Source organism: Salminus brasiliensis, chromosome 23, assembly GCF_030463535.1.
Source record: "Salminus brasiliensis chromosome 23, fSalBra1.hap2, whole genome shotgun sequence".
NCBI lineage: Eukaryota > Metazoa > Chordata > Actinopteri > Characiformes > Bryconidae > Salminus > Salminus brasiliensis.
In genome coordinates this window covers 26501183-26522939 of record NC_132900.1, presented here as the reverse complement: position 1 = coordinate 26522939, position 21757 = coordinate 26501183, and the positions used below count along the sequence as shown (strand labels likewise).

At 42.1% G+C, this 21757-nt stretch overlaps 1 protein-coding gene across 4 annotated transcripts in view; it reads left to right on the top strand.

Annotated features, from left to right (window-relative positions):
- LOC140546167 (cadherin-18-like) overlaps positions 1 to 21757 on the top strand; it is a 180434-nt gene that overhangs the window by 142362 nt on the left and 16315 nt on the right. For all 4 annotated transcript variants that reach the window (XM_072669361.1, XM_072669362.1, XM_072669360.1 and 1 more), the window contains exons 5-9: positions 14685 to 14852; positions 15066 to 15253; positions 16346 to 16599; positions 17283 to 17419; positions 20422 to 20543. In XM_072669361.1, coding sequence (XP_072525462.1) covers positions 14685 to 14852; positions 15066 to 15253; positions 16346 to 16599; positions 17283 to 17419; positions 20422 to 20543 — 869 coding nt within the window. The remainder of the gene's footprint in view (positions 1 to 14684; positions 14853 to 15065; positions 15254 to 16345; positions 16600 to 17282; positions 17420 to 20421; positions 20544 to 21757) is intronic.

The following is a 21757-nucleotide window of genomic DNA, read 5'->3' as shown; positions in this document are numbered from 1 at the left end:
AGAGGGCCTCAGTAAATATTCTGGGAGGGCTGACCAGTTTATGGATCTACATGGCTACCAGATCAGATCAAGCAGAATCTAGGAGGGCCTTAGCAAATTTGATGGTGGAGCTGACTAGCTTACGGATCCACATGGCTACCAGATCAGATCAGGCAGCGTCTAGGAGGGCCTTAGCAAATTTGATGGCAGAGCTGACTAGCCAACGGATCCACATGGCTACTAGATCTGATCAGGCAGAATCTAGGATGGCCTTTGCAAATTTGATGGCAGAGCTGACTAGCTGATGGATCCACATGGCTATCAGATCTGATTAGGCAGAATCTAGGAGGGCCTTAGAAAATTCAATGGCAGAGCTGACTAGCTGACGGATCCACATGGCTACCAAATCTGATTAGGCAGAATCTAAGAGGGCCTTAGAAAATTCAATGGCAGAGCTGACTAGCTGATGGATCCACATGGCTACCAAATCAGATCAGGCAGAATCTAGCAGAGGATGTTTCAGTATTCAGACTACAGCCAACTGTTTTGCCTGAACCTAAATCCCCTCTTTTAGGGTGCACCAAGACACACACAATAAAAATGATCCAATTTAAGGTTTGAATTTCCCACAAGGCTTCAAGGATTTGTCATCTATATTTTATATGTAGTTCTTGACAACCCCTTTAAATGGGTCATAGCCCACTTAGCCCCCATTTGTTCTGGTGCTTTGGTGTTTCCGCAAGGTCCACTTATGAGATTTGTGTGTGTCTGTGTGCAAAGGAAGCCATAATATGTGTTTATTTGACCATTGTCCTTTTTATATGACTGATAGGTGTAAATGATCTCCAGGCTCTCCAGGCTGGAACATGCCTTATAACTGCCACAAGCATATAATGTGAATGGATAGGGCTAAAAATGTGTGTGTGGTTTGTGTCCAGATGGATATGGGCAGAGTGTGTGTGTGTGTGTGTATGTCCTGGTTTGAATTAGGCCTAGCCATCCTGGACCCACTTTCCTAGAGACAATGTAGCACAATCTTTTTTTTTTTTTTCTCTCAGCACTCTGTCCACCAGTGTTTTTTTTTTTTCACAGTGTGAGTTTGTGCCAAGACAGTGTTTGTTTTTCACACGTCAAATATGTCTGGATGGTTTATATTTGTCTGAGAGGGAGAGTGTGTGTGTGTGTGTGTGTGTGTGTGTGTATGTGTGTATATCTTGTTTTATATGCGTGAATAATGGCAGATTGGCGTGATTTGGCACGTCGCACAAATTCATGTATTGTCTTGATCTCTTAACCCTTATTTCTTTCTCTTAACGGCTATTTCCAGCTCCCAGGCAGCCAGCGCATATCGGCCCACTGGCTTGATAAGATCAGCACCCTGCTGAATGTATAGCACTGCTGGTCCACCCGCAGACCACCCAGTCCTGGGTCCGACTCTTTTCATCTAAAATGCATATAGGCTATAATTTCAATGGATGATTTAAGAGAAAGCAATTATTCGATTAAAATGGCTGCAGGCCTTTTATACAATGACTTTGTTGAAAACTCAGTTCCGCTGCACAAGATTGGTTACAGTCTGTATATGGAAGTGGTTGCTTGGAGGGCAGCGTCGTGGCATTCTTATAAATCCAACAAGGGCTGACTGAAGTTGTGCGCCACTGCTTTAGGTGAACAAGGTGACGGGATTCAGTGGTAAATGAATAGATACAGAAACTCTTTTAGAGAAATGTTTTTCTCTACATAGTTTAATAGTGAATGGTGGGAATTCTTGAGCTTTACTGTCTGGGCACAGTTCAACCAAAAGCTTACACTTGCTGTATTGGGGCCTGTTATTCTCATATTCTCATATTTTTGGGCATTAAAAGGGAGATTCAAGCTCCTCTGTTTTGAATAGGCATTCTAGGCTGTTGGTCTGTTGCATTGCAGATTCTATTAGGCTGAACCTTCAGCTTAAAAATCAGCTGTTGTCACTCTCACACCCCCATGAGCATACTGTTGTTGTTGCTCCATTTTGGCATAATTTGGCAGCAGTCATGGTGTTTAATGGGCCATGGGCATATATATATATATATATATATATATATATATATATATATATATATATATATATATATATAAAAATTCAATGAAATGCCTTTTATACAATGACTTTGTTAAAAATTCTGTAACACTGTACGCTGTATTGTCATGACTGGCTAGGTCGTGACTCGCAGGGATGGTACGATGGTAGGGATAAACCAAAACACAAACGTGACAACACAACATGGGCAACACAAAACGCACACCTGAGGCTGGTGGAACCTACGGAGCAAGGCTAAAACGGAGAATGAGAAAGGGAGGTAGAAACCAAAACACAAACCGAGGAAACCGGGGAAAACGGGGGACAACTAAACTGCGCTCGTCAGGCGCTACAGAATTTACTTGACGTAAATTACCGAAGGAGCTGAGAGATCAGCTGCAGAACCCAGAAGGCAACACTAGGACAGACCTGAACTGTGGCACGCTCATGAACGGTGCAATAGACTTGATCCGGCAGAGCGAGGAAGCTGCTCTGACGTCCTCGTGGTATCTCGAACCAGAAACTTGACCTTGAACCAGAAACCTGACGCCAACACACCAGGATGGCTAAGAGTAAATAATTCTTGGCGACGACTATACTCGCGCTAGCTCCCTTAATACCACAGCCCCAGGTGAACCGAATCAACGAAACAGAACATAAATCAAACACACGTGATTACAAACAAACAAATTTATAATGATTATGAATTATTTTACTATATGCTATATGAATAATTGCAATAACTAAATAAATAATAACTCATTAAAAATATAATTGCAAAAAATGTATATATATATATATAACCCCTTAAACAGTAACTCCACCAGTTAGTACAGATCCCCTGTAGCAATACTAGTAATACTAGTAGTAGTAATACTGAGTGTGTAATAAGCCTTTCTGCATTAACGTTAGATGGAAGTGAAATTAAAAGATAATAATAAAAGATTTTATTCAGTTTATTAATTTCTGTTGGTTCCTTCATCATAAAATTCCAACACAACAACTACCAGATTCCAATTTGGTTAAAAAGGTAAAAAATTTGACTTTGAATGTTTCATGCCCCCCTCCCTGTCAGTCTTTCTGGTGTACTTTCTACTGTACAACTCAAGCACAGTAAAGCCCTCAATGTTGGTTACTGTAAAACTATCACAGTAACCAGTGTAGCACAAATATGCATGCTGGCAAGAGCACACCAATCTCCGAATAACTCACTCTAAAGCCTAAAGGTTTTAAAAGAAAGCCGTGAGGAATTCTATCTATTAAACTAAATCCAGAGGAGAAGTGAGAGAACTCGCTACACTTTATGTCAAGTTGGCCTTTTTTGACAAGCTTTGCTCCTGTCACCATTGCAGTTGGCACACTGACACATTAATAGTGAATAGTGAGAATTCTTGAGCTTTCCTGTCTGGGTAGAGTTCAACCAAACTTTTACACTTGCTAATTATTGGGGCCTGTTATTATGAAGTGTTAGCCCATATTCTCATATTTTATATATATTGGGCATTAAAACCCGTATATTCAAGCTTCTCTGTTTTGAAAAGGCATTCTAGGCTGTTGGTCTGTTGCATTGCAGATTCTATTAGGCTAAACCTTCAGGATAAAAATCAGCTGTTGTCACTCTCACACCCCCATGAGCATACTGTTCTTGCTATTGTGCCAAAACCGGGCTCCATTTTTTCAGTCCTTGGCATAATGTGGATCTAGCAGCACCAGTCATGGTGAATGGGCTTGTAGAGGTGGGCTTATATATATATATATATATATTACATTGACTTACAGACCTTCTTCTGTATAGTTACTGTTTTGGAGACACACTGTATTTGCGTGATACTAGAAATCCAGATTTCCCACTACATGGTTATTCCTGGCTGTGAGAGATTGGACAGATCTGACATCAGGGAACGTTTATGAAATATTCAACAGAATGAAATTGCTGGAAAATGAATGAGTTTTCACTGAAAGCGACCAAAAAATATATATATTCTTTTCTATTGCTCCTGGGTTTCTGGGGTCCATTCTCACAGAAGCCTATTAGCCATTCACAGTGCACTAGAGATTTGGTCCCGGTGCTCCGGCTGGTGGATTCTTAGAAACCAAAGATGAGGGGTCAGTAATTCCCCGCTGGTCCTTTTTCGTTGTTTTTATCCATCTGTTCCCTTGGCTGATGGTCATCGTACGGCTGTGTTTATCCCCAGTAAGGGTTAAAGATCCCATTGGAGGCCAGCAGAGTTTGATTTCTGTCATATTTGGACATTTCAACATGGCTGATTCATTCTGACCAGTGTGTTTCTGCTCCGAAGGCTTTTTTAGTGCCCAGGGCGGCACGTCGTTGTGCGCGCATGTGTGTAGACTTGTATGTGCTTATGGGTTATTATGTGTGCGAGTGTGAACGGAAGCATGCAGGCACACGCGAGTGTGTGCAAGTGGGTGCGTAGGTCTTTGTGTATGTGTGTGTGTGTGTCTGTGTGTGTATTTGTGCGAGCATGCACATGTGTCACTGTCTGAGTCATACTGATATAATCCCACACTTCTAGCCCAGAGAGGTGCTTTTGGCCTGAGTTGATGTTTCATCCTTTGCGCTTTGGATGTCTGGGACTGGACAAGCTTGGCTCTAGAGCCAAAAGAATGGCATGGGTCACTTCATTCACATACCTTCCAATATACATTTGGGTGGGCATTATGGATACTATGAAAAGTAGTCGATAGCAACTAGTCTGAAGCAAAAGATCTGGTAAAGCCACTGTATCTCAAACAGCTAGGGCATTGTTGGCTTGTCGCAAACCAGTGTAATTGGGCTATTCTGAGGCCTCCTGAAAAGCTTCCTTAGTGGTAAATATGTCCACCAGTGATCTCCATTAAAAACACATTAGCCCATGAGCATTAGGTCTCCATGCCCAATGCCAATGGGCTGTGGCACAGTGGAGATGGGTTCTCTGGAGTGATGGAGCTCCATCCAATACCTTAGGGATGGGCTGGAGTGGCAGAACTAATCATCCAATATTGCTACCCAAATCTACAGATGCTCTGCTGGCTGAATGCAATAAGATCATCCTCATAGCAGTGTTCCAACAGCTTTCCCAAAGGCCCTTGAAGAAACACTAGATAGACAGACATGAATACTATATTGCCGTTCAAATGTAGAATAACCACTGTTTTATAGCTGTGTAATCCTTCAACCCCCTCTGACTGACTGTCGTTAGATGAACTTGCATTTATCTTGAGCAAGAAGCACCACAGCCTTTTCAAACTTCTTCTAAGCCATTCGGCATTTGCATTTAGCTGTAGCCCAAAGCAGCTTCCTTTGACAACATGAAAAGTGAGCCCCCCTTGGAGCCAGTCACAGTTAAGAGATGTGCCTAGGGGCACAGAGGTCACCAACTGGGAATAAGCCTTCCATAAGACTTCCAGTGTGGAGCATTATGAAAATTAGATAGGATTCACAATAGACAACAAAATAATTCATATGATTTCTAAATTAGCTCTTATTAGCTCTTCTGTGGAAGAACCGTTTTCAGGTCCATAGATTCAGGTGCAGCACATTGGCTGCAGAGGATTCGAACATCATTCGAGAGAATTTTGGAGGAGCCTGTCTTATTTTAACCTCAGATGTTTAGTTTGGTTTGCTCTTGATTGCTGAAGTGAGGGGTGAAGATCACGGCCAGATCCAAACAGCTCTCTGAGGCCCTCAAAAATAAGGCTGAAGTTCCACTGTCCGCTAAAATTACTTACAAGGGCAACAACTGCAACATGGCCAGGTCCAGCCATCCTAGAAACTTAATTCCAACAGCAGACCACAAGATGCTTAAAGACATCTCCAACAATCCTTACATGTCATCATAGGATTTATACATAGCTCTTGCTGCCACAGCTGAAAGGACATGTTTGGGGTAAACCAGATACAGCATTTGAGCACAAGAACTTATATCAGCCCATGGTTTGGTCATGGCTTGGGGCTGCTTTTCTGCAGTAGGGCCTTGAGAGCTCTCCAGCATAGAGTCCACTAGGATTTTTTTTATTGTATCAGATGGAGCTTAAGGAATATTTGAGACCATCTGTCTAAAAACTACAGCTGAAATGTCACACAGCTGAAAGAACTCTGCATGGAGGAGTAGGAAAACAGTTCTTCCCTCTAACTTTCCAAGGGGAAATACTGGCCATTAGGGCATAGGGTGCTCTTAATATTGTTTAAATGAAGATCAAATCTCCAGATGATCTCCAGAAGGGTTTTCTATAGTCCCTTATCTGAGTCCCTCATCACACAATGCTATCAATGCTAACAGCAAGTTAGCAAGCAAATACAGTGGCAAGCAAATACAGTTTTTTACAGTTGAAATCCTCCACATAATGTAAAGGTTGTTAACATTATTCCTCCTTCCTACAAAAAAGGTTCCATTAAGGGTTCTTTTAGAGGTGCTAGGAATAGACAAACCACTTTTGAACATTTGACCGTTTTACAGCTCATACCGTAAAGGTTCAATGCTTCCTTCCTGGAAGCTTTATTTAATGTAGAGCTTTCTTAAATTTTAAAAGTTTAAAAAGGTTTGTTACACTTGCACATACTCAGTCATAAAAAGGGTTCCCAAAAAACATTTGTAAACATTGCTTTTAGGAAGAGTCTGTGATGATACCTGATCCATTAAAATATGGTAGGCTTAGCACAAATTTATATAAATATATATAATGTCAGGCTATAAATCTATTGGTAAGCTAATCATTAGACTACCTTGTCATAAGGTGCATTTATTCTTGGGGTTCAATTCCCCACACAAAATAAACGTGGTTCAAAAAAAGGTTCAATGTTTCCTTCCTGGAAGCTTTATTTAATGTAGAGCTTTCTTAAATGTTTAAAAAGGTTTGTTACACTTGCACATACTCAGTCATAAAAAGGGTTCCCAAAAACCATTTGTAAACATTGCTTTTAGGAAGAGTCTGTGATGGATTATCCTTACATTTAGCATGATGCTAATTAGTATGATGAGGCTTCCATTACTTTTTAGCTACATTAGCCATTATGGTGTAAAACTACAGAACCAAGATGCCTTGTTCCCTCCATAACTCATCCCACCTGATACCCGGCCAGTGGTGTGAGCGCATAGCACACTTCACACCTGACTGTGTAGGCTGCTGATCTGAAGCGAGAGCTTTTCAAAAACAGGTTAGCCGCACCATGGTCCTCTCCCAGAGCCTGGAGAAGGTCTCGGCCTTTTTCTGCATCGCTGTCCACCCCTGTCTGGCTCCTCTCCTCTCTGCCTGAGTGTTTGTTGCTTGAGGCGGAATGCTGAGACTGTTTAACATGAACATTTTTCCCTGTTTTGCGCACCGCTGTCTGTTGAAATCCCAGGCCTTGGCAGGTGGGATCTGCCGTGGATGTGCAAGGTGCAATCTCTGTGGCATTCTCTGGGGCTGAACGCTACCATGGGTTTATGTGTTCTGGCGGGCTGCGGTATCTGTTTGCATATTTCTCTCTCATTTTCGCCAGCCGGAAACAATTTTTTTGCAACAAAAATTTGTGTCTCACAGATTTTGTTGCTGGAATGCTCTCCTGTAACCTGCAGCGTCCCTTTTGAAAACTGCATCACGGTGTGTGTTTGCATTAGCTCTGTAGGCCTACTTTGTTTTTTGGAGCTATGCTTTCGTCTAGGTGTGCTAGTGATCAAGTAATCTAGTGATTACTTCGTTGTTTAATCGAGTAATCAGTGTTTTTAACCCTCTGGATCCTACAGCGGCCTCTGCTGGTTACTCTATAGACAACCATCTTTGCATTTCCGAGATATTTGTAGATTTGTAGATTCAGATTTGATGATCCAGAAGTCAGAAGTTCAAGGCATGAACCAGCTATAATTTGCTGTTCTATAGCATGTAGATAAGATCCTTGAGGAACTTTTGGAGGTTCTTCAGTTTGAAACTGTGGAGGATCCTTTAAGGTTCTTGAAAACCTTTTCTTGAAGGTTCCTCAAAGCACCATAAGAGGTTATCTAGTTCCAGAACTTCAAACTTCCAGAAGTTTCTCAGGGACCTTATACTTTTAACATTGTGAACACGTTGTTCAGTGCTGGTGTATAACCAAAGAAAAGGAGCTCAGTTCTCCGTTGGTAGAACGGTGCGTTTCCACGAAAGGTAGATGCTGTGAACCCTACAGCGGCCTCTGCTGGCTGCTCTATGGATGACCATCTTTGCATTTTCGAGATATTCCAGCTTTAGATTTGTAGATTTAGATTTGATGATCCAGAAGTCAGAAGTTCAAGGCATGAACCAGCTCTAGTTTGCTTTTCTATACCATGTGGATAAGATCCTTGAGAAACTTTCGGAGGTTCTTCAGTTTGAAACTGTGGAAGAACCTTTAAGGTTCTTGAAAACCTTTTCCTGAAGGTTCCTCAAAGCTCCATCTTTGCATGAGTTTTTAAGTCGAGATATTTCAGCATTAGATTTATAGATCGAGTCTTACCCATTTATACATCCATCTTTACAAACAACTGCCAAACAAGACTGAGGCCTATTTATTCTGAAGAGTGTGCAGACATGGAAGCTGGAGGATCATCATCAACTTCATTTTGTATGGATTTGTAGGGCCATGTCATGGCCTATACACATCTAATGTGTGATTCACTGGTTAGCTAGCCTACTAGCCTACTTCCAAGCTAGTCTCAGCCTCTATACACAGTCAGAGAGACACACGGCATGTCTTTAGAAGCAGTAGAACTTGCCTTTGGCTGTTTTTCTTTGTATAAATGTTGCTTATCTTGTATTATCTCTTCAGTCATCCTGGTTGTTTGAGATTTCATTTGGCTGGACCGCCTGCCTGAGAGAGGGGAGGAGCTGAAACAGGTGATGGGCACAGGGCGATGAATCAGCGATGATTTTCTCCGCATGCTTCCTAGTTTTGGAGGTGTGTAGGTCGAGCCGGGTGGGAAGGATGACGGTAATGGTCTTTTCTGCAGATCTGATGATGCAATGCAGGTTGTGAGGGTTGTTATTGCTGGCAAAGCTGCACTAGACTGCGAGGAAAGTGGTGATGGCAATATTAATAATTGCAATTTGGGCCAAGTAATAGCTTTTATTGTGTAAATTATCATCAGACATGACAGAACAGATCAGGCATGGATGGAACTCATTTGCAGCCAAACGTCTCATTCCTAGTTGCCTAATGAGAATATAACATAGCTAGCATATACAGCTAATGCTAACTAGACTGTGTAGTGCTGCAACTGAACAGATCAGCCATTCTAAACCGATACAAATACAGATACCAATAGGAAGCGCACTATTCAAACAACCAGCAACTTGTGTTTTGGCCTCCACTCCAGATTAATTATCTTGCGCTAGTCCAACTACTTTACAGACTCCTCCTACTCTGTCTGCTCTCCTTGATTTGGCTGACTTCTATTGCATGGCCTCAGTATATAGGTAAGCTGACTAGCGTATATATCCAAATGGCTAGCAGATCAGGCAGAATCTAAGAGAGGTCGTTTCAGTAAAGTATTTGGATGCAGCTGCAGCTGGCCATCAGTGGCTTACAATGAAACCATATTTCTGTACAACTGCCAAGACTAAACGAGCTATGATTTGCTTTTCTATAGCGTGTGTATGAGACCGTTGAGGAACTTTTAGAGGTTCTTCAGTTTGAAAGAGGTTGTAGAGGAACCTCTTAAGTTGCTTTGTGGAACCTTCAAGGAACCTTTTTCTTTTAAAAACCTTTTCTTGAGGGTTCTTCAAAGCACCATAAGAGGTTCAACAGTTCCAGAGTTTTAAACCAAAGAACCTCTGGACTGAAGTTCCATAAGGATCTTGAACTTTTAACATTGTAAACACGCTGTTCAGTGCTGGTTTATAAACAAAGAAAGGAGCTCGGTTCTCCCACTGGTAGAACGGAGCATTTCCATAAAACCTTTTTCCTCCAGAGAACGCTCTGCTACAACAAAATTAAGGAACTGGAACTGGGAACTGGGCTGGGTTTTTAAATCTGATACCCAATCAATTAAACAAGGGCTTTGAACTGCCTGATCCACCATCACTTCCCAGTAGAGACCCCCATTACCACTTCATACAGTCCTATATACATACATACTTCATACAGTCCCCATATATTTGTAAAGAAACATCCTGGAGACACTTGAGGTCTTGAGGTGGCTGAAGGTTACTTACTGAGACGGAGATCTGTTTTAACCGATTCATCAGGAAAGCCATACTCCTACGTGAACCCATTTAAGTACATCCTAAGAAGCCTTGGCCCAGCACACCATCTACCTACTCCACAATCTCCCCACCTCGGATTTATGACGGACTCCTTCGTTTGATGTTATGGATGCATTTTAAAGGAGCCGTCTGAAGGCTGTGTTTCATATCTTTTCAAGGCTGTATAGTCAACTGTAAAATGATGAAAAAGGAAGGACAGGTAACCTTGGCTTTGAAACCCTGGCAACATAATATATTAGAGCAACACAAGAGGCAGACTCTTGGTAAATTGAACATGCTTTATGGGGCTGTACAAAAAAAAAAACAGACACACACAAACACACACACACATTCCTGGCAGCCTGAATTTCTGCACCTTTTACATTCATTCTTTCCACGTTAAGTGTTATCAGCTGCCTGCTTAACCAGAATCTGATCTTGGATAAATGGAGCGCACACATAACACAATAATCTAGTGCCTTTAGGGGTAATGACTGCAGCCACACATTTCCTACAGCTATTGATCAGCACGTCACCCTGCTGGGGAGGAATTTTGGCCGACTGGCCGAGTGGAACTGTCTCTCGGCTCTGTGGCATTTCGACGGCTTGTTTCAAGTCCTGCCAGAGCATCCTGATGGAGCTGCGCTTTTGTTTTGGGGTCCAGGATTAGGTCATTCAGAAACGTGCAGCCTTCTTCTTGTGGTACAGATCTGAAGACTGGTGGGATCGGATGCATAGTCCTGCTGGGTAACCTGACTGCATCTCAGGTTTCTTTCGTGAAAGCGAGATGGATTTTGATTAGAGCCTGATACTGATACTGACTAGGATTCAGATTCAGGCAAGCGGTAGTTTAATTTGACATGACCAAAATTAGGGACGTCCCGACCAGTTTATTTTGTCCCTAGATCTGATCCGAGTCTCTTAATGCTGAGTATCAGCTGATACAGATGCGATCTGATCTTTGTCTTTTGCTAAGATGAGCTGCTAATTAATACATTCAGTAAAATCTCTTTATTTTAGTTTCTATAATCAGACATTCTGGACTGATTAATTTAGTTCAACTTCGATTTACGAGTCTGACTCTCCTCCCTGACCAATCAGCTCCCAGCTCCTGCAGTCTAATCACTTCCTAGGATTGTGTAATGTAGTGGTACACACTCTGGACTGGTATCTGTGGTTGTTGGTCTACTGGTGTGTAATAACTGGTTTATAGTGGGTGAATGTGCTGTGTGTGATCTGGGTTTCTATAGTATATATGTGTGAGCATTAGCTTTAGCATCCCGCTTCACTTCACTCAGTTCTGAATGGGCTGGTTAATGCTGGGGTTGAAACAGAGAAAGGCGAGCGGTTCTTCGGTTCTCCCGCTGGTAAAACAGACCATTTCAGTGACAGTTTTATAAAGGTTCAGTTATTATGGTCTGTTTTCATGTTCCACTGTGTAATAGGTCCACATTGCAGACTCTCGACTCATTTTTTTTTACTGCTGCGGCCAGCTGGGAATAATTGTTATTGATGCCCTGAGGACATCAGATGGTGCTCTGAATACAGTGGTTAAAACAAAGACTCAGAACTGGATTGGGATTAAAATAGCTGATACCTGATCCATTAAAATATGGTAGGCTTAGCACAAATTTATATAAATATATATAATGTCAGGCTATAAATCTATTGGTAAGCTAACCATTAGACTACCTTGTCATAAGGTGCATTTATTCTTGGGGTTCAATTCCCCACACAAAATAAACATACTACAATATAATAGTCCTTAAGGAACTAGGGCTTCCAAGTGGAGTAACTGTCTAAGCGTTGGCTCTATTATTGGGAGGTCACTAGTTTGTTTGCAACTGATGTCACAACCATCCATGGCTGGAAGGTAAAAGAGATCATAATTAGCTTAGCTCACTCTCTCTGAGAGGGCAGGATGCCTCCCATCACTCACGCTAGTGCACTGCTAGCTATATTGGCCTATCATAGAACTCCCATAGAACAGCCTGGCTGAACGGCTGAGTGGTTCTTCCTAATAATGGAAAAGCTCTTGTACGTGGTTCGACTATAGCTTGAAACGTCATTTCAGTGCTATACAGAACCCTATTTTGCTTCGAGAGTGGTATGTAGTGTTGCAATCTTCATATTCCTCTCCAGACTCATAGGCTGTGGTAACTTCAGCGCGAACATTTTCAGTAGCACAGAAACTCTGATAGGACGCGTTAACCTTGTAAAGTAACACATCTGAAAACTCTAATCTGCACTTCATTAACATACCACAGCATGACGAACTGTGGCTTTCATTTTACATCAGTGCCTTTACCAACACCTGCCATTTATCTGAATGTCAGCTTCTAACGAGGGAGCTCCTAAGATCCTAAGAAACTGATCTTGAGTGAAGGTCTGTAATAGGCACAGCCGCTAATAATTAACACAGCCTATCTGCTCTGCTTTCACACAGTTCGTTTCCCCGTATGCTTCAGAAGAGTCAGCTACGCCAGCTTTGCGCTCAGCAATCTGCCTGCACCCACCTGCGCACTCTGTCAAGGTTTTGGTGTGTGTCTCGTGGTTTCTGCTTTTGAACCGCAGCCTACACTGTTTCCTCAGGGCGCACTAAGGTGCAAGTCAACCTGTCTTCCACTCCGGCCATCTTCTATTGTTGAGGAAGGGAGGGGGGATGGGGGATGCGGAGGTCATGGCGTGTCCTGACTTTGTATGGAAACAAAATGTGACCTGCAAAACCCATAGTTGGTAAGCTAGGACAACTAACGAAACTGGCCTTTATAAGATACAACGGGGTCCTAACACACCTTAAAGCCCCTGAGACGTCTGAGTGGAGTGTCTAAGCTGTATAAGCGCTAACCTGTGTGTTAGGTTAGTGTTAGGTGAACGCAAGTTTGACCCTGAGTCATATCACAACCATCCATGATTAGCATTGGCATAAGTAGCATTAGCATCATTAGCAGTAGCATAATTAGACTAATTCACTCTTTGTGAGTGGGCAGGATGGCCCTGTCTCTCTCTCAGTCAATGATTGGCTAAAAGGAGTGTGAAGGCCACAGTGTGAAGGAAGTAGCTGAATCTGCAGGTGTAAGGAAACTTACGGTCATACGGGTCTACCAGCAGTGGCAGTCATTCTTGGGCAGAAGTGATATATAGTGATATATATAATGCATATGGCCTATTATAATATTACATTATGCGTATGGCCTATTATAATTACATTATATTAATTATGAAATTACATAATTACAATATGATATATATGCAGTACATATGCCATATACTAATATATTATTACTATTATTATTGTTACATATTATATATATATATATATATATATATATATATATATATATATATATATATATATATATTATATATTAATATATATATATATACACACATTATATATTATTATCTATGTTATGCATTATTACATGCATCTACTTATTCATATATAATACATACAGGATACAATTGATATTACATATATGCATTTAAATACATATACAACATATTGTTATTATTATATATGTATAATAATATGTAAATATTATTATCACAATATAGGTATTTTTACATACTGTACTCTTATATCCAGACATTGTAAGAGCAAAAGCAGTTAATGGAGCCTCTGCTGCAAAACTAGAGAGGTCAGCCAGTGTGTTAATACCTTCATTAAAAAGCAGGCCACTGGCTAAAAGGCCACCATCCAAATGAGCTTTTGTTCAGTGCTGATAAAAACGGACAAGGTCCTTCCTCACCATGCTGTGTTGATACTGCATAGTAATGGCTTTGCATCGCATTGGCATGTGTGCTGGGTTCAAAAAGAAATGTCTCAAAGAGCCAAAAATGAAAATAATCATCATATTTATTTATTTATTTATGTTTACATTTACTGTATGTACTGCCTTCCTGACTTCCTCACACCCAAGGTCGCGATACAATTGCAGTTAAGAGAGGGAAAAAACAAGCAAAAGAAACAAAAGTGCAAGTGTTGCAGTGCTGATGGAAAAAGTTGGTTGTAAGAGTGGAAGAAAGGACACAGAGATCCTTGAGGAACGTCTTCTTTCTTGAGGAGGTTCTTCAATTTGAAACTGAAAAGAAACCACTCAAGGCACTTTGAGGAAGCTTCAAGAACCTTCAAGGCTTTTAGAAAAACAGGGTTCCTTGAAGGTTCCTCAAAGCACCTTAACCCCTCAAACTATGACCTTAGACTATGGACCGTCGGGGGGCCGAAAGCGTTATCACAAACATCTATTACCAAACAGTAGCACCACCAGTTTGTAAATATGCCCCTGTAGTTACTGAGTAATATGCCTTAGTTTGTTAATAAACCTTGCTGCATCAAGGGGTTGAGGTTTATCCACAGTTTCAAACTAAAGAACCTCCAAAAGTCCCCAAAAAGGTTCTTATACTGTTAACAGTTCAGGGATCTAAACAGGAAAGAAGAACTGGGGTTTGTAACTGTGTTTTTTTGTTCTAGGTATCATAAGGACAGCATTGGCCAACATGGACAGAGAGACCAGAGAATTGTACTCCATCATCATCCAAGCCAAAGACATGGCCGGCTCTGTGGGGGGGCTGTCTGGATCCACTACCGTCAACATCACCCTGACTGACGTCAACGACAATCCACCCAGGTTTCCTCAAAGTGTGTTGCTGAGAGCTCGAACAAGTGCTAACAAGCACCTTGAGATAAAGGAAGGCTAATCTGAACCAGTTAGCATTAGCCAGTTCCTTTCCAGCCACTTTCCTTCAAAGAAAGCTAGTTTCTTTTCCCCTAACATTTACATTACTTTAACTCAGTGATGCCATTTTTATAAACTTATTTTCAAAAGTGCTAATTTAAACACATTTGCTCCAGAAAACTACCAGCTGTATGTGCCGGAGTCCGCTCAAGTTGGAAAAGCTGTGGGGAAAATCAAAGCCAACGACGACGACCTGGGGATTAACGCTGAGATGGCCTACAGAATCACCAATGAGGAAGGGGCGGCCATGTTTTCCATCTACGCAGATAGTGACAATAGAGAAGGGGTCATCTCTCTCAAAAAGGTGTGTATGAGTGTCTTGCTGTCTGTAGCATGGTGTAATTCCATTTAAATGAGGCTGATGACTGTTGATATTGATAACCTGTTTGTGCCTTTTAGCTGTAGGCTGTACTAGTGACTGTCAAACGTCTCGGTGTGTCTTTGCCATAAGTCATAAGTAATAAAACATGGGTGTGTTTTGGGTGTAAGGTGCAATAAACCAATCAGCTATTCCCTTTAAGGAATGGCTGCCAGGTGCAGTCTGATGTTGGCAGATTGCTATTTCAATGGCGTAAAGCACGCTGAGCACACGCCTGTGTTGACAAGTCACTGCCAAGATAGCAATGAACATTTTTTAGTCAGTGGAGCACCTGTGTTTTCCATTACCAAGATAGCAATACACCAGAAATTGACCTGAACACACCTCATTTCGAGACCACTGCACCCATCGGCGTAGATATATTCTCAAGCACCGTTGCTATTTAAACAATGCAGGTGAAAGATGTGAAAATAGACTGTTGGTGGGGTGTAAGATAGCAACAAGCATTGCGACGCACCTTGTGCAGGGTGGAGGATAGGGCTCAAGGGGTGCAATAGCTAACTGAATTAATTTCGGTTAGCCGCTGGAAGTCTGTGGAATGCAGATTAAAAGCCAAAGTTTAACTGTAATGGTGTGTAATACAGCTTTACTGCCGCAGTTACTTCTAATGGTAATAATTCAGTCTGGATGGAATGGAGTGCATGGATAAATATCTACTGGCATGAGAGTCTCATATGGACACAGGCTGCAGAGTGCAAAAGGGAGAAATCTTCAAGTAGAGATGTTGTAAACGAGGAGACCGAATGTGAATTCTAGCACTTAACACTGTGCACGTTTACTAATAAAGTCCAACACTTCAACAAAAGGAGCCAATCAACTTGCTGGTTGTGGATAAATGCCCACCCTTTGACAAAAATATCCAATCAGCTCACTGGTTTTGCAGCAGAGGCAGCTCGACGATATTGTGACTCCGGCCAGACTCCGGCCAGATAATGCCTGTTAACTCAGCCAGGTCCTCTCTCTCTTTCTGGGTGGGGTGCACACTGAAAGGTCATTTCTCTCCCTCGCTTTTTGCAGCCACTGGACTATGAGAAGAAGAAGGCCTACTCATTAAGCATAGAGGGCCTGAACACACACCTGGACCCTCGATTCTCCCACCTGGGCCCGTTCAAAGACACCACCACCTTGAAGATCATCGTCGGGGACGTGGACGAAGCTCCCGTGTTCACCATGGATTACTACATCATGGATGTGTATGAGAACGCTCCAGCCGGAACAGATGTCGGCATGGTAACGGCTCAAGACCCTGACAATGCCAGGGGCAAAGTTAGGTGAGAGCTGGATTCAAGTTCATTTTATTTTTATTGTATCCCTTAATTATGAGGCGGTGGGTGAGGGTAAGGGTTAGCATCACACACAACACATCTCTTTAGCATCACACACACACACACACACATGCTCATGCTCACAACACAACACACAACATCCCTTGAAAGGTGATATTTCCACTCCCGCTGAGTGCTTTGACAGCCTTTTAGAGAAATGGTTTTCCAATCCTCCGGGACTCGCCACATTGCATAGTTTAGTGTTCTCCCGGCTGTAACACACTGTGCTTGAATTACTAACTAATTACGAAACCCCTCATGAGCTGAATCAGGTGTTGCTGTCATGCGAGAGGAGATGCTGGAGCATTGTGCATGCAATGGGCTCCACATAAATTAATAGGCAGCAAAAAGAAAAGGAAGAACTGTTCAAAAAAAGGGCTCCTCGTATGGATACCGTTTTTAGCGCATTAGCTCCCCGAGCTTGTTCAGTGCGGCTATTTAGAATATTCAAATATTCAGCACTTTCAAGGCCTCCACCCTCTTTCAACATAAAACGCCAAATAATGAGGAATAGTCATCTGCTTGCCTCACATTCAGAAAAATCCCCTTCGATGATTTACCCTGTCATTTCTTCCGCAAACCAGAGTTATGATCTGCCACGTCGGAACTGTTCCCTCTTCTAATTGCAGGTATTCCATTGACAGCAATGCGAACGGAGAGGCACTCTTCAGCATCGATGCCAACAGCGGACTCATTAAAACCACCACAAGCTTGGATCGGGAGGCAGTAGCCTGGCACAACATCACTGTTAAGGCTTCAGAGGTTGGTAAGTACGGCTCTGCGGCCAGAATCCTATTAGTGCCAGCGTGGGGTGGTAAAAACGCCATGTTCACGCTCCAAAATGAGGGTGCCAACTAGGTTCCTTGGAGCAAGAACCACTTTTGGTTCCTCAATGAACTTTTCAATAAAGAGCGATTCTTTAAAGAAACTTACTTGACAGTAAGGCTTCCAATTAAGGTGTGATGAACCTCAATATACGCTCTTTAAAAGTGCCTTAAAGGGGTCCCTAAAAATGTATTTTGTAAGTGAGGTATGAAGAACCTTTTTCCAAAGTTGAAAGAAGCCCCATATACACTCCTCAGAGAAGTGCCTCAAGGAAAATCACTTTAGGACCCCTAAAGACCCTTGTATGGTTCTCTAAATAAACTTTTTTTATGAGGTGTGTAGAATGTATTTAAAGTTTTAAGAACCTCTACATACAGTCTTGAAAAGTGCAACAAGGGATTCTTTAAGGTGATGCCTTAGAATATATATATAATATATAATATAGAATATAGAATATAATTTGAGTGCGATATAAAGAACCTTTTACAACGTTTAAAGAAACTCCGCACGTAGTTTTTAAGACGCATTCATAGGTACTCCTCCAAGAGGTCCCTTAACAGATGAACCACTTTTCAGGGAACCAAACCTTTTCAAACCTTCATAATTCTTGTACAAGATCCACATCAAACCTAAAAAAGATGCCAAAAAGTGTCTTTGAGTGACCTTTTTTTTGTAAGTGAGGTGTGCAGAACCCTTTTTCAGGGTTTAAGAATTACAAGGGCCACAAATAGGTCTTTGAGGTATACCATTAGAAAACCACATTGATTGCCTAAATGACTATGCTTGAGGAAAGATATTTGTTAGTGTGGAGAACGTTGTGACAGTTATATACCAATGTATGGGTCCTTGAGGGAACCATGGCATGTTGAGCTCTTTTTGGCACCTTTATGTCAAGGTTCAACATCAGTTAAAGCTTTTGCTACAGCCGTGCATCCAAGCCAAGAACCATTTAGGAACCCTTCTTTTTAAGAGTGTTGGAGAATCGTTCTTCCAGCAGCTTTCTCATTTTGAAACCAGAGGAGATCCATCTATTCTAGGACGGAGCTCCAGGGTTGCAGTAACAATCAGAGATATTGACCAAAGCAAATGAGAAGCCCTGCATGGCACGATTGATGTTGTTGCTGTAGGTGGCGTTGGCGCTGTGATCAAGGCGGACGGGGTCGATTGATTTCCCTTTCCTTCTGCGTTCTTTCTTTTGCTTATCTAAGTAATTATCCCTTTCTTCATCCTATTCTTTGCAAAAGTGTCAGCTAATGAGTTGGAGTCGCCCATTGATAGCATCAGCAGACCCAAGACTGATAGCGATCAATCTCTATTTGTGATCTGCATGCGATTAGAGGCAGACCGATATACGGACTGGCCAATATTTTCCTTCACTGATATTCAGCGTTTTTTTGTATAGTGTATCGGCTGCATCCATTATCAGCTCCTTGACAGAGATACCATTTAGGGTGGAAAATGCTTAGCCTCCAGGGTTCATATAAATGTAATCTTAGAGAGCGCCACTGCCTTCTACCATGCTGAAATATTCATGAAATTTACATTCAAACAGGCACAGTCTGCTTTTTCCTCCCTGCTCTAAACCAGCATGGCTGGTTTGTTTGTAGACTTGGGCGGAGGATTCATATGTAAAGCCCCAGAGACAGGCTTTGACCAGGAGAAGAAGGGCTGCTTGCATTGGTTTCTATGCAACAATGCCACCAAAGTGGCATGATGGTGACAGCCGCGTCATGCTAAAGACCACATCCAGAGGGGTTTAAATCAGGAACGGCTAAGGTCGGCATCAGTCAAAATGGCCTTTAAGTGAAAGTTCTCCAGGAAGTTCTCCTAAGAATATTAGATAGAAGATAATCCATTTGCAAAAGGAAAGGAAAGTCAAGGTGAACAAAACAGGAATGTTTGAAAATTCATGACTAGAAAGGTTCAAAGTATGAACCTAAAAAACACAAAAAATGAGACCCCATGCAAGGCCCGGTAGACCAACAACACTGTTCCTGCATCAAATGTCAATTTAGCGCCACTCTGGCTAAAACATCCACAGATATTTGTGTCCATCCTTTGACTGCAAGAAGATGACTCAACACTGTGGGACTTAAAGGATGTGGAGCTGATCAAACAGCTCTTACTGAGAAAAGCAAGCAGAGAAATCAAACTGCAGAAGCTGCTGCTGTTATTAGAACGATGGATTGACCATCGAGAGACCAGACCTCATTGACTCCCTAGTTAAATGTATTTGTGATAGGTGATGAAAAACAGCTTTCATGACTGAGCTGTGTCCACAAACATTTGGCTAAAATGTTGGGTGCAAAAACTTGATTGATGATTGGGCCAAAAGGTCATCAAGTATGTTTGGTTAAAAGAACTGTGTCCACAAACTTTTGGCTAAATTGTGGGGTGCAGAAACCTGTGCACAAAAGATGTCTGGTCCAAAAGATCATCAAATATGCTTGGCTAATAGAACTGTGTCCACAAACTTTTGGCTAAAATGTGGGGTGCAGAAACCTGTGCCCAAAAGTTGGCTGGTCCAAAAGCTCCTCTAATATGTTTGGCTAACAGACCTATGTCCACAAACTTTTGGCCAAAATGTGGGGTGCAGAAAACTGTGCCTAAAAGATGGCTGGTCCAAAAGGTCATCACATATGTTTGACTAATAGAACTGTGTCCACAAACTTTTGGCTAAAATGTGGGGTGCAGAAACCTGTGCCCAAACAATGGTTGGTCCAAAAGCTCATTCAGTGTGTTGGGCTAACAGAAACACTGTGGTCCACAGACAGTCCTGGACAACAACAGAGCTGAAAGAACATCTAACTAATGGTCAGTTTGACTAGGAATGAACTGGGAATGAACTGGGAATGAACAGGGAATGAACAGGGAATGAACTAAAGGAAGGTGCTCTGAAAAGTGTTTGATGGTTCTGTTATGTGCTCATCTTATTTTTTTCAGACAATCCAAAGCTGGTCAGCTATGTTCCAGTCACAGTCCAAGTTCTGGACGTCAATGACAACACGCCATACATTCCCACTGACCACGACATCATTGTGTGTGAGAGTTCGAAGTCAGGCCAGGTTAGTTATCTCTCCTTTTTTAAAGTCTTCTCATTTCATCGAGCTTCGGAACTGAAATTCCGTCTCTCCTACCACGCTCTCCTTTTTCCCGATGGTTACTTTTCTTCTCCCCCGCCCTATCTCAGAACCTTCTGCCATCCTACAAACACCCTCTACCTCTCTACAGTCTTGGGATCTGCTTCTCTTTGCTTACTTCTGCATGCACACACATTCACACATGCTCCATCCCTTTATGATACATCTGACAACATCAGGGCTGGATTTATCTGTGGCTCTGCAGACTTGGAAGCCTCTTGAACCCATAAATTATTCAGCATACATCCGATGTCTTCTGGAGGAGATAGCGGGCCCACACTGCACCGAGCCCACTGGTGCTGGCTTGCAAGAAATGAAGAAATGTTAATCACCACTCTTTTCTGATTGAACCTCTCGTGCGGCTGCCACTGATCCCCATCGAACACCCCACCACTCGAATGAAGATCGCATGGCGGAAAGCCTGCGCTGTGGAGACATGATGCATGTCCGGATTCAATTTCTGGAGGCCAGAGAAGCACGGCAGGTGAAGGCTGGGGCCAGTTCGGCTAAAAGTATGATACTTTATTCCCTCATGTCTCGTGGATAAATGGGGCCAGTAATGAATGGAAATAAACCGTTGCTTTATTTAGAGCCGATTCCAGGGTTGTTTATAAGAGGACGTACAACTCGCTGCTCCAGCCAAGTAGACTCATTTACGCGTCCATTTACGTGTTAGGAAGCGTCCAGCTCGAAACGCTGTCTATTTTTTTACTTTACACGTCTGATTTAGGCAACATGATGATATGCTAGCTACAATTTCGAGGGATAGTGAATAAAGATCTAATTCTGTTAAATCAACATTGACCTGTTTTGTAAAAATCCCAATACTGCAGTAAAATGTGGTAAATGTTTTTCAGAAGTAATATCAGGAAACATCAGCACAGTAAAATCTGCTTAAATATCTGCAGAAATGCTTTTGTAAATTCATAAGCACTTAGGCCAGTTCGATCTGCTAGTGATGCCATAGCCATCCGTGTCTGAGCATCCAAAGCAGAAGAGTCACATCACGGGCAAGCCAATATGCTGAAGGCAGTGTGGTCATCATCATATATTCTGGGGATGCCCGATTACTGCAAGATACTAGCAAGATATACACAATATGCACTACAGATAATCTCACAAACCCATCTTGACTTTAG